This window comes from Acipenser ruthenus, chromosome 10 (genome assembly GCF_902713425.1).
Source record: "Acipenser ruthenus chromosome 10, fAciRut3.2 maternal haplotype, whole genome shotgun sequence".
NCBI classification, from domain to species: Eukaryota; Metazoa; Chordata; class Actinopteri; order Acipenseriformes; family Acipenseridae; genus Acipenser; species Acipenser ruthenus.
This window is the reverse complement of record NC_081198.1, coordinates 2,763,761-2,777,607: the sequence shown is the minus strand read 5'-3', so window position 1 is coordinate 2,777,607 and position 13,847 is coordinate 2,763,761. Positions and strand designations below refer to the sequence as shown.

Sequence of the window (13,847 nt, the reverse complement as noted above, 5' to 3'; positions counted from 1 at the left end):
TGTATATGGTCTTTGCAACCATCCTCAGTGGTTATTGGTTCTGTTTCTGCGATATCAATATCGGAGCGACAGAACCACTCAAAACGATCGCAAACACCATACGAATGAAGGGGAATTGCATTTGAAGCTCATTATTTATTGGACATTTTTGTAACCCCCAATCCAGTGTTAGACAGGGTCAAACGAAAACCACTGGTCATGCTGAAACACCGAAATCAGAGTTTTCTATGTGTAATGATCATACACACCACTAGAGATTGTATTACTAAGCTTGAGTAGGGCAATACAGCACCTGCAAGAAAAAGCTGTCATCCAATACATTACCAGCAAGCGTCGCTGCCTCATTTCGAATACCTTGAAGCCGAACCCCTCCCGGAAACTACAACCCCCAGAATGCAACGCCATACTGTCTATAAATGTTCCTGCTTAAAATGACTATACAGTTCAACAAAACAAATAATGTAGACTATATCCCGAGACTCAAATGCCTTTTTAACAGTGTGTATACATTTTTTATAATATATACATTTTATCCTTGGCAACGTTTTGTTACACATTTTGTTATTTTATTTAGTTTTTTTCCCCAGAAATTTTTGGGCAGCTTGTCTTGAGGCTGTCACTTTGTGTCGCTACCGCAGCTTCACCGGTGCAGCGCAGAAATTGCACGGGAGAGATTGGCTTTTTTCTTTTTGTTGTACAGTTTACTGTATATTTATGTAATCAACGGTCGTGTAAAAGCGGATTCATTTCCAAGCAACCTTTTCGTACAATACATTTGCGGCTCAGTTATATTTTTAAAGCACACTGTTTATTGTGTGTGTGTGTTAATAAGTGGTATTACGAATAATTCGCTTTACATGCACATTTTGAATAAACTGGCTTGCGCATCCAATTAGTTCGTATCATTCTATAGCAAGCAGCTAACGAAAGGGGACGGGGATTGAAGATCGGCTTCTAAGAAAGGAGGCGTCGCTTAGGAGGGAAGGCGCTGTCAGAATTATATTATTTTCATTGAAACAGAGTCGGGCTGAGCTGGACCGTTTCAACTGCAAACGAGAGGGAGACAATAAAGGCTGATACATTGCAGCAAATTGTACAGGCTGTCTCCTCCTGCCTGTGCGGTCCGTGTTACTGCGTGCTGAGCAGTACAGTTAGGTGAAGCTGCATTCTCTGCACTGAATAATCCTCCTCATCGCATCCCGAAAAACAATGGATCAGGGGAGAGGAGGTCAGAGTCCGGACAGCCTCGACTTCACAGTGGAGAATGTGGAAAAGGTAAGAGAACTCAGTTTTTAATTGGAATTTTAATCCATTTGTTTATTTTTGTAATTTCACTGTTTCACTTACACGCCTCACACTGCAAAATGCTGAAGCCAGAGCAGGTGGTACGTTTACGGAACAAGACCGAGATATCCAGGGGATTAGTTCGTTTTATTTTTTTATTGTGTGTGTGTTAGTAATATGGAGATTGAAATTGCTTCACCATGTATGTGGAATGCGGAATTCTGTTGTACAGTCTGTGTGTGGAGTGAGAAACACACCGGAGGCCAGTAACAACAGCAAGAAGCAGTATTTTCTTATGTTCTTTATTTTCTGTAGTTCATCTGATTGATAACCTGCTATGGAGACTCCCCAGGTTGTATCAGTCCACACAGATCTGTAGAGGACAAAGCTGAACATCCCATAATAACCTCTAGAGGTGAATCAGCACTCTGCTCTTCAGTGCTTGACTTGGTGTCTGTGCAGGATGCAAGATACAATTTGGAATTTGTGTATTGCTATTATTACCATTAATTACTTCCATTCCACAGCTAATGAAGAATGATTAACAAATGATTTGAGTACCGCACTCTTGTGGGCTGGCTGACTCCCTTTCCCCACCTGTCAATAGTGCTGCCATGCCTGCAGGACTGGCAATGGCACGCGTCCTCACCTGTCAATAGAGCCATGCCTGCAGTTAATCACATTGCCCCTGTCTGCCAGCAAGCACGTTAATGCCACTTTTCCGTCTGCCACTGAGATTGGCTTGAAAGCCATTTGAAATGGGACTTGTTCGTTTCTATCAGCAGCAGGGTGAGATCCGAGCGCCCAGTGCCAAGAACGTGAGGGGTTTCAGTCTTCAGCTGGAGAAATACCATATTGTCGGAACACAAGGGCTGTGAATACATTCTACAATTGGAGGCTGGAGTATTAATGTGTAGCCAGCAGGAGCCCTGTTTGCTATGGGGTTGAAAACATTGTGCATAAAAATACACTGGTCATTATGCTACAGCAAGATAATTACTTCCTAAAACAGCCAGATAATATGCACATCCAGTTACCATTTTACAAAACCTTTATTAAACTGGGACCTCACTTAAATGCAGCTTCTGTGTCTCAATGAGATATATTCTAGTTTAAAAAAAAACAAAACAAAAAAAAAACTGTTCAGTCTTTTGCACTTGAAAATTCTACATTGTGACATTTCTTCAATTGAAGTGGATGATGTAATGATTACCAGTTGCAGGTTTCGTTCCCCAGTGTCTCATTATATATCAGCTGCTGTTGACCTTGGATTACCAGCAGTTTTCACAATGCTGATGTGCATCATTAGTATGGGGTGTATGCCACCCATCCATGCTGTATATTCACGCAGCTACAAAATGCAATGCATGCATACAGTACTGTAAGAAATCAGTTTGCAGGGTATTGGCATTATACAGACTCCTCTACCATTGGTTCTTGACTCCTTCATCAACATACCAGAGTTGTTGGAAACCAGCTTATGGGGCATGCTAAAATATCAATTAAAACAGAATGTTGCCTGAAAGCAGCATTTGGCATATGGGGTTAAGGGTGCCATACACATGGATGGTAATACAACACCCACTGCATAGCAGCCTGGACACACAGGTTTGTAGAATGGCTCTAACTGCTATGCGTCAGCCAACCTAATACATGTGCACATTTTTACTGTCCCCTGTGTTCTGTAATATAAATATGATTACAATGAAGTCATGTGATAAATGTTTGCAAAGTGCATGGTGACTTGATTGCCTTGTCAGGTGCTGGCCACTGTCTCCAGCAGTGTTGTTTACCTGCTCGCTGTAACTGCAGGGTTTTTAAATGACAGGGAGGCTGGCTGTGATGTCAACGCAGTGTGCTGCAGAGCATGTCCTGTCATGCTGTGCCCTGCACCTTGCTTCAGCTCCTTTTACTGTCTCTACAGCTAGAAATCATGTCTAATGTCGCATAGCAGTTTGAGCCAGGTTTTGTTGGGAGCCTTAATTGTGAGCATCGGTAGCGAGGCCACTGAACTGAAGAGGCGTGTTGTGACTTATTAAAATAGATCCAAAAGATGGAAGGGCTCAAACTGCTGTGCTGTACTTTGAGAGAATGCGGTTGAGTGATGCTGTCACTGAAAAGATCGTCGGTGGTAATCGTACCATAAAATTATTTCCATAATCATCACCAGATTTGACATTTTAAATGAAATATAAAAAAAAAGGTATTTATTTATTTGTAAGTAGTTTTGCAGAACAACTCAAACTAAAAGTAACCCTAAGCCCCTTTCACAGTGGCTGCCCGGACCACAATCCCACGCAGTGTGAAACCACGTACCCGGGTTGACAATGACCCACCTCAGGTCGACCCTGCTGCTTCAAAAGCAGCGTGAAATCAGGTAGCGACCCAGGTAGAGCATGGCAACGTAAAAGGGGCTCTAGTGACTCAGGTTCGACTTATTCATGCTGTGTTGAGAAGTGCAATCAGGTAATTCAGAGCAGATTTACCAAGAGCCAGATTCCTATACTACTACTACTACTACTACTACTACTACTACTACTAATTTCAATAATATAGCTGAACAAGTTCTGAAAGCCAGGACTAGTATGATTTTCTAACCCTGGTGTAGCATTTATTTTTGGGGGGTTTTGGTTGTCAGAAGGGGTCAGTAAAGCTATGCTTTGGGGAAGCAGCTTGCAGAAAGGGAGGGCAGGGTTAAGTCATCTCTGCAGGGGTTTGCGTGTCTAGGTGCTGCAGGTACTGTCTATGGCTTGCTGTCTGGTTACCTTGTTGTCAGGTGGTTGCTAGGGCTGAGGGGCTCTGGAGATAGTCTGCTGGTCCCTGAGGAATGGGGAGGGGCAATGATATTTAATTTGATTTAAAACAAGCCATGCACAGCTTTGTGAATTCAGTTTAGCTTTCATCATAGCAGTATTTGGTATATAAAAAACACATTCAACCCAGCAATGACTGCTTTTAACTTCATTTGAGAAAAAATGTACTGTGTGTTACTTCCCTGCAACTCAGTAGCTGACTAGCAATTAATAAAAATAATATTATGAAAGCCTGTTAAATAATATCCACATGGCTTGCTTGCTTAACTAATTATTTTACTTAGCGGGTTATTATGCCCTATTAAAATCTGTACGTTTTCATTAAAACACTGTTATTAATAGCATTCACTGAAGTAATACATCCATGCAATTGAGTCTTGTTTTATAAAGTGGTATAAAACAATGTGCCTTTCAAAACAGTATGTTAGTACAGACCACAGGTTGCACAGGTGTGTAGCAAAGGTACCATGTGCTGTAGTGGTGGGGTGATTCAGTAGGTGCATCTTTGCTGTTATCTTTGTAGCTCGTGTGTGAATCCTGCCTCAGTGTATTCTATTGATCGTCTTCCTGGGCTGTGGTTTGCTGTCATCACTAGGAGCTACTGTAACGTTGTCTGGAGGGCAGCGTTCTGTCTTTCAATGCAGCCTGTCTGAAGGAAGCCAGTACAGCCGACTGCTTGTCTAGTTATTGGGAGGGAGTGAGGAAAGGGGAGATCATTGGCAGCATTACAGAGCTGCTTCAGCCCGTGTTTATAATGGGGCTGCAGTGCACAGAGTCTATTTACTTTTGCAAGTGAATAGTAGTTGAGCTGAGCTTGGTTAAGAGGCATAAACAATATGTGGCTTCCTGATCGCTAGCCTGCGCTGTCCTTTGTAAACGATGCTGCCCGGTTTGGAAACAGATACTGGACAGGAGGGAGGGTTTGGGATAACTGGGTACAGGGCGGCTTGAGATCCACAGTGAAGCCTCAGACAGAACAAGACTAATTCATTAAAGTGGTTTTAGCTTATAAAATCACTTCATAAATGGAGCCTGTTGTTGGCTTTCATTCAGGTAACGCTTGCCCTTCCTCTTTCATTTCACCTGGACAGTAAAATGGTCTCGACCGCTTCCTTTCCTGTCATTAACCAGCCAGCTAGTGACTGACATGCTTTCAGACAGGAACACCCCGAAGACACTGCTAGGATCTGAAACAGTAGCAGGCTTGGATGCAATAGAAACGGAGAGCTCTCTCTAACCCAGTGTAGTACCAGGTATCACGTTTGAAGTACTGCATTTGTCATAGTTGACCTCCCTGAAAGAGAGTGGCATCGCTTGACCCCTTCCTGCTCGCTCAGGGGGGTCGGTATCATTTCAATAAAGATTACAGCTGAATTGTTTGGGGAGATAATAAATGTTTATACAGCCCAAGGCGGGACATACTTATTGGATGCTTTATTACAATACACTGCAATGCTTTTACAATGGGAATTTATTTCATAAAGACACACTCAAAGCGCTCCTCTGAATATCTGTGGATGCAGTAACTGGCAGGGCTTCCCTCCGGCTGGGGGTCACCTGGGTGCCATGCAAAGCCAGGAGTAGCGTAACGCATGATGTGCGTCCCCACTTGAGACAGGACCGGGCATTGTGTATTGTTTACTGGAGCTTTACAACACATGGATTGTGGAGTAGGAGAACAACAAACAAACACATAGTCTGCATCATGGTCAGACTGCTGGGACCCAATCAGAATACAAGCGTCAGACAAACCTGAGGCTCGTTTTACTCAAACTGACTCTGTACTGAAGCGTTCTTGTACATGGTATGCATGCATCGTCGCCAGTTTCAGATGGTGAATTTTAAGCAATTTAAATCTTTGTCTTTGGGGCTACTGTACCATCCCCAAGTTTAGTGTATAACTTTTCAGGCTTAATTTTGAACTCCTCTTTTAGTAGGATTCCTGTTTGTCAGAGAATGAAGTTGGACACTTTAGTTGGGCTGCATCCTAGACAGTGTTGCTATCTCAGCAACATCAGAGAATAACCTTCACATCTGCAAGCTAGATAGGTGCTGGGTATATAATCATTTTACTTTGAGTTTAATTTGACATTCCTGAGCTTGTTACTGTACACTGGGGCTAGTCAAGCTTGTATTAAAACCTGGAGTGGGTGAAACTGCTATGCAATAGGAGTCTTATTTCCATCCCTGTAACTAAAGGAATGTTGGCTAGTGGATCCCTGTTATTTATTTCAACTGGCACTTAAATATTTTATTTCTGCATTGCTTCCCGGTGGACCGGCTACATACTCTACATACAGAATACCAGCCTCAGAGCAATTTGTGTCATGGGATTAGTACAGTAAACCAGAGCGATACAACGGTTGGCTCTTGAGCAATTTATATGGCCCATTGAACTCCGTAACATGGCTCTTTGTGAAGTATTCCATTTAAGGCTTTTAATGGGTTTGGAAAGACTGCCAGGCAATCAATGATCTGAGGTAGAAGTGCAGTGAAAACGCTGCGCAAGCAACGTTTAATGAGCAAGAAACTACTGGAGATGTGTCCGAGTGTAGTTAATGCTGGTTTTTGTTTGCCTAGTGATGTTGTGTTTGGCTGTCCAGTATAAGCACTCCCTGGTGATTGGCATGCCTTTATTTAGCTGAAAATGTCGGGTAGCTCTGCAGTAGATCAGGTTTGAAAGAGTGTAATTGGATTGGTGTTCTGTGTCCTACATTAGTGTCAGTATGCCTGCTGGTGTCACTCGCTTCTTGGTCTCTTGGCTGGCAGTGATTCGATTGCCTGGGATGTGCGTATCTGTTGTTTTTGTTGCCTCGGATCTGATCTGAGGCCAAACGGATGGTCCTGCCGTAGGGAAGCCACGCTTTCCATACACAAGTGTCCTCATTTTTAATACAAATTAAAGCTTCGCTCTTACAGGTCGGCCTAAATGTTAAAGTTAGCAACAATGATGCTCCCATGTGTGTGATCGTGATGGGGTGAGTGGTCAAACTGGGGAATAAAAAAAACAGATATATAATAATAATTGCTGCACACACTGCGTCTGGACCTAGAAAGCTCACCACTCACCTTTCTGCCCCTCCCCTTCATCCCTTTGTGTCTCTGCAGGCCTTGCACCAGCTGTACTACGACCCCAACATAGAGAACAAGAACCTGGCTCAGAAGTGGCTGATGCAGGCCCAGGTGTCCCCGCAGGCCTGGCAGTTCAGCTGGGTCCTGCTCAGCCTGGACAAGGTGCCGGAGATCCAATATTTTGGCGCCAGCGCTCTGCACACCAAGATCTCCCGCTACTGGAACGACATCCCTGCAGAGCAGTACGAGAGCCTCAAGAGCCAGCTCTTCAGCCAGATCGCGCGCTTCGCCTCCGGGTCTAAGATCGTGCTGACCCGGCTGTGCGTGGCCCTGGCGTCGCTGGCGCTCAACATGATGCCCGAAGCCTGGCCGGCGGCTGTCAGCGACATGGTCAAGATGTTCCAGACGGAGAGCTGTGACGTGGACGGACGGGCCCGCTGCCTGGCTCTGCTGGAGCTGCTGACCGTGCTGCCTGAGGAGTTCCAGACCAGCCGGCTGCCGCAGTACCGCAAGGGGCAGGTCCGCAATGCCCTGGGGCAGGAGTCCGGGGCCGTCTTCCCCCTCCTGCAGCAGCTCCTCCAGCATCAGGACTCGCCCAGCTTCATCAAGCAGAAGGTGCTCAAGTGCTTCTCCAGCTGGGTGCAGCTGGACGTGCCGCTGTCGGACTGCGAGAGCCTGATGCAGGTGGCGTTCTCCTCGCTGCAGGACCCCGAGCTCTTCGACACGGCTGTGGAGGCCATCGTCAACGCCATCTCCCAGCCCGACTCGCAGAGGTAAGAGACTGTCCCCGGGGCACTGCCAAGTCTTCATCTGGCTCTTCTTAGTTAGCCTGTATATCCGCTGCGGTTACGATTATATCATTGATGTGAACTCTATGTGGTACGAGAAGTTTCCCTGCCAAGACACGTATGATTTATAAAGTACATAGATAGGAAACTTTACACAGTTATACATGCAATGGCAAAAGGGAATATGGGCAGCTCTGTGAAAATGGTATACACCTGCATGTGTGTAGCACACACACTTTAGTGTAAATAGACACCTTGAAGACCTGTGCTGTCCTTGAACATCTTAAACCATACTGAACGTGTTGGAGCAGACTTTTCTAGTTCCTGTGGTGTTGTGTAATAGCACAGCCCCAGTCCATCTGCAGTTTAACAGAGAGTTTGAATGGAGAGTGTTTATAAATACAGCTGTGGGGGGTGATCGCGTGCCTCCCAGAGCCGGCTCCAGTGTGTGCTGCAGCTCAGTGTGTGTCTGACCAGGCCCAGCACAGCACAGGTGGGTGTAGTGCGAACACAACGCAATCACCGTTGAGCTCTTTAAAACCCTCCCGCAGCACAGGGCAGCCTCCCCCGACGATGCAAACATCAAACGCATCTTGGTTACTTCTGGGATAGAATTCATGGCATTTGCGTTTTACATTTTCTTTTTTACTAAGAATCCCCTGCAGAGATTTAGAACTGTGTTTTCAGAGTCAATAAGCTGTGAAACTTGCGAAGGTAGAGAGATGGTGGTAGAGAGAGCGTCCGGGAACCTACGGTAGAGAGGTGGTGGGTTTCAGGGGAGCAGAGATTTGACTGGGTGAGAAGCAGGGTTGGAGTCAATTCCTGTTTTTCAATTCCAATTCCCAATTTCATTTCCCATTCCCTTTTAATCGATTCCAACACATCATTGATTAAAAACAGCAATTGGCAGTATTTTGTTAAAATGAGCTTCTAACAGTGGCAACAAATTACTTACATTTGAAGTCCCTGTTAGTCAATTAAATTAGCTTCAGATTAAAGCAGTTGAACAATCACGACAATTATTACGTCGTGATTGATAATAATTATCAATTCCAATTCCAGGTCCTTTGAAGACATTGGAAATAGAATTGGAAATGGAAATGGAAATGGAATTGGAATTGGAATTGAGAATTGATTTGGAAATGGAATTGGAATTGATCCCAGCCCTGGTGAGGAGCAGAGCACAATGCAGCACTCCTCGTTACCTCGCTCTGGTTCTGCAGTTCTGACAGCGCTGGGTTAGGGTTAGGGTTGGAGCTAGGGTTTATCTCTGCAGTTCTGACAGCGCTGGGTTAGGGTTAGGGTTGGAGCTAGGGTTTATCTCTGCAGTTCTGACAGCGCTGGGTTAGGGTTAGGGTTGGAGCTAGGGTTTATCTCTGCAGTTCTGACAGCGCTGTGTTAGGGTTGGAGCTAGGGTTTATCTCTGCAGTTCTGACAGCGCTGTGTTAGGGTTAGGGTTGGAGCTAGGGTTTATCTCTGCAGTTCTGACAGCGCTGTGTTGGGGTTAGGGTTGGAGCTAGGGTTTATCTCTGCAGTTCTGACAGCGCTGGGTTAGGGTTAGGGTTGGAGCTAGGGTTTATCTCTGCAGTTCTGACAGCGCTGTGTTAGGGTTGGAGCTAGGGTTAGGCTCTGCAGTTCTGACAGTGCTGCGTTACGCTGGGCAGGAGTAGTGTGCTGCATACTTACTTGCGTTGAAAACTGATTATTATTCCCATCTTCCGCTTGTCATCCAATGTCTGTGTGAGAATGCTCGGTAGCAGTAAGGGATAATTACGAGGCTTGTGGGTTTTAACAGGCAATTAAGACATGGAGACTTATTGCATCTCTAGAAGCAGCTTGCAGTGGCTGTTTTGGATAGCTCTCTGCTGACATTACGTGCGAATGGGAAGTGTCCATTATAAAAGGGTAGATATACACAACCTGCAGTGCAACTGCAATGGCTTATGCTGCTATTAATCAGAAACCTTCCAGTGTCAGTTTGAACCAATTTCAGATGACGATCTACAAATATGTGAATTTGAAACTGTCACTGCAAGAACAATACCTTGGCAAACGGCTTGCTGTAGTGCTGGTTTATCCTGCATACAGCTTCTCTTTAGATAGAGCTCCAAACAGGGGACACAGTATGTATTGCAGTATCCATTAAAATGCAATTTGATTAAAGATAGTTCCTAAGAATGAAAGAAACATTCCATCTGGTAATTTGTTTAACATTAGAAATATTGGGAACTAGAAAGGTCATCAGATGCACATCAAGGTAATACAGTTGCATGGAGGAGGAAAAAAAAGAGCTTGCTTAGCTGCACATTAAGGTGTGCTTATAACAAACAAACATGAATTCAAAAATAAAAAAAACAATCCCTGGGCATGGAGCCAGACAGAGATCCAGGAGGCCAAACGCAACTCTCACCGCTGAGCGTGGAGGCGGCCCAGCGTGCTCTGCTGTGTTTCTATGGAGACAGGGCAGATTCGAGAAACCGCAGAGGAATTCAGTTTCCAAAACGATTTACATACTCCATATCAGCGCCCTGGGGGTATAAGAGACACGAGCGAGTCGACTGCATGCAGCTCTCCTCCAGTGTGATCTCACAGCTCCTCCCATCAACTTGCTCCAGCCACAGCTCACCTGGTCTGGCCGGTTCCCTGCGGGCTTGCCTGTAAGCTGCCCAGAGCTGCGTTGTCCTCCGATGCTGTAGCTCTGAGGTGGCTGCATGGTGAGTCTGCAGTGTGTAAAGAAGCGGGCGGCTGATGGCACACGCTTCGGAGGACAGCGTGTGTTCATCTTCGCCCCTCCTGAGTCAACACGGGTGGTAGAGGTAAGCTGAGCCGAAAAATAATTGGACATTATAAATTGGGAGAAAAAATAAAAATAATGGGCAACTACTAAATAAAAAAATTAAAAAATTGCAGGTGCGTTATTTAAACAACACATGGGGATATGTAACGCTATATTTTTCAGAACCCGCTACTTACTCTAAGTTTGGTCTACGTAGCTAGAGTACAATAAAGTGTGATTATTATTATGCATATTATTATTATGCTTACCGTATAACATGCCATGGGCCCAGCTGCTTAGCAGAGAGAGTCATTGTTTTTTCTTTCATTTCACTGTCTCTTAAAGATCACTGCCATTTCTTTCTTAATTTAAATAAATACCCTGGAGCCGTTTGTGGTGATGATGATTTTTTTCTTCACCTTAAATTATTATTATTTGTTTTTTATTGAAAGCTGAAAAAAGAAAGATGTTCTGTCTATCCATGTGAGAGAATTTCTCACATGGATAGATGTCTTAATGAATGTTTTTTGACAGTGCATGGCTCAATTCTTATTGCATGAAGATTCATGTAATGCAATTATTTGCTGAGACTGTCCGCGTTCCTGTTTTACCTGGCAGTTGATTTACGACTCCCTGTTAGCTAACTTCTGAATGTGCAATTACGAGCTGTTTGTGAAGATGTGACGTGTGTGCTTGTGAGTGACATTTTTCTCAGGGATGTCGCAGTGCCTCACTGCAGCCTCTGACACACTGACTCCTGTGCTCCCAGTGCCTCAGTCAGTGCCCTGTGTTGAGAGATGGATAATGCAGTAATAAGGGTACATTGTCCTTGCTTGTGTAGTCATGTTGGGGGGGGATTGGTGAGTTTGCCTGGCAGCTCCACCCCCGACTTTCTCACACATGTATTTAAGGAACAGTAACTATAATCAGCATGCTAGGATGTGATTGGACTAGTCGTATTCTGTTGCCTAGCGACCCTCTAGTTTTTACAGCGTGTATTTAATTGCTGGCATGGTGAGTCGATTCTGTGCCAGTGGTATTGTTGAGTAGTGCAATCCTGTAGATATCAGGATGCAGTGTCATCCATGAATTGCTTTTCTTCTTTTTTTTAGTAGTCGCCAATTATTTTTATTATTTTCTCCCAATTTAGAATATCCAGTTATTTTTAGGCTCAGCTCACCGCTACCACCCCCGCACTGACTCGGAAGCAGCGAGGACTAACACACGCTGTCCTCCGAAGCGTGTGCTGTCAGCCGACCGCTTCTTTACCAGACTTAAGAGTGAGGCCACTCTCTATGGTTTTTAAAACGGAGGGAGGGGGGAGGAGGTTCACCTGAAACAATCAAGGCTTTGGTGGGTTTTCACATTAGGTGACTGTAGGGGTCAACGAAGGTTAAACAAACATTGTGAGTATTCTTGAGAAGAGAACACAGTCCTGAGCACAGCTGCAGAGAGATGATTTACTCCTCAAGACAAGGAATTGATAAACGAGGGTACATTTTGATCTTGTGTGTGTTCTGTGTCTGGAACAACATTGTAACTCATGCCAAGAAATGTATAGTGTTTAGGTATTGTTAGGAAAACAGAGTGCAAGCAGAGTTCACAAAGTTCAGCTTTGCACACACGCAGTTAGGTAAGATACATAAGACAGGCACCTGAGAGTGCGAGTGAGAAAAGCTACCTGAATCCTCTCCTGACGACAGACCATCGCCAGAACATTAGGTAACCAATCATTATCTGGTTTCTGTTTATAACTAGGTGGCACATTTTTTGCGTCTACCGATTTAAATGTTTAAGCTATCTGTGTGTAGCCTTTGAATATTATTATTATTATTATTATTCATTTCTTAGCAGACGCCCTTACCCAGGGCGACTTACAATTGTTACAAGATATCACATTATACATTATTTCACATTATACAGTTATCACATTATTTTTACATACAATTGCCCATTTATACAGTTGGGTTTTTACTGGAGCAATCTAGGTAAAGTACCTTGCTCAAGGGTACAACAGCAGTGTCCCCCACTGGGGATTGAACCCACAACCCTCCGGTCAAGAGTCCAGTGCCCTAACCACTACTCCACACTGCTGCCCATATTGGGAATCAATACATAGAAACGTCTTCAAGGAATTGTTTTCCGAGTTCTGTTAAAAGCTGCCGGGATGGATAAGACACAGTTCAAACACCTGCCCAGGGAGTCGAGAGTGTACAGCTAATAACCACCCTGTCTGAAAGGTCAGATCTCACTTTGGAGGAAGAAAAAAACGCCTGGAATAAAAGGGCAGTTCAAAGCTTAAGACTCATTTTGAAGCTTTATTAAAAACATAAACACCAGTTTAATTCCCTGCAGCTGTATGTCAAGAAGAGAAATGCCTGGATTAGCGTCTCTGTTCTGTAAACTGGAAGTACACTGTAACTGAAAGTTCAGATTGTCGGGGAGCTGTAAAAAGCTTTTATGGGATGAATGTGCATCATTTAGAAATGCATTGTACTCTTTGTGTAGGCTACACGTCGGCTGTCGGAGTAGGCAGGCCACTGTAATACAGATTAGAAATAGCAATTCACCTTCCGTACTGTGTGTGCAATACTCATCATCTGTTTCACGCAGCAGCCAGAGCAATTAAAGCCACTGTGGCAGCACCTCGGTATAAGGACCTTCCAGTGCAGGGGAGACCACATTCTGGGGTTTTAAAATTGTACATCCTAAATGGTGTAGCAATGGTTTCCAACCCTGGTCCTGGAGAGCCCCCTACCCTGCAGGTTTTATAGGTTCCTTTACATCATCAGTGGCTAAAGATCTGAGAACTGTGATTGGAGACCCCTGCAGTAGAGTCTGCATTTATCTATGGTGCTGCTACATCTGACACTACGGCAACTGCTGCTTTGTAGTGAAATACTAGAACGACTGTCTCATGTAGAGTAACAGCTTCCCTCTGGGCTTCTCGTTGCTGTGCCTTATGGATGTTCCTATACTGGCCAGGTGGTATACAAGTACAATGCATATAATCTAGCTCTGTAGCCCCATAGTATTACCAGTGCTAAGTTTCTTCACTACACAGTGAACTCGATGGGGGACTGTCTTGATTTTGCACCAATGCCAATCAAACCC

General features: G+C 44.5%; 1 protein-coding gene across 2 annotated transcripts in view; it reads left to right on the top strand.

Moving 5' to 3' along the window:
• Positions 1-435: 435 nt before the first annotated feature.
• The window catches only part of LOC117409570 (importin-13-like), a 39,398-nt gene continuing 25,986 nt past the window's right edge, over positions 436-13,847 (top strand). For both annotated transcript variants that reach the window (XR_009329633.1, XM_034924379.2), the window contains exons 1-2: positions 436-1,275; positions 7,206-7,942. Coding sequence is in view for 1 of the 2 variants with exons in the window: in XM_034924379.2 (XP_034780270.2) it covers positions 1,210-1,275; positions 7,206-7,942 (803 nt within the window). In the remaining variant the exon portion in view is untranslated. The remainder of the gene's footprint in view (positions 1,276-7,205; positions 7,943-13,847) is intronic.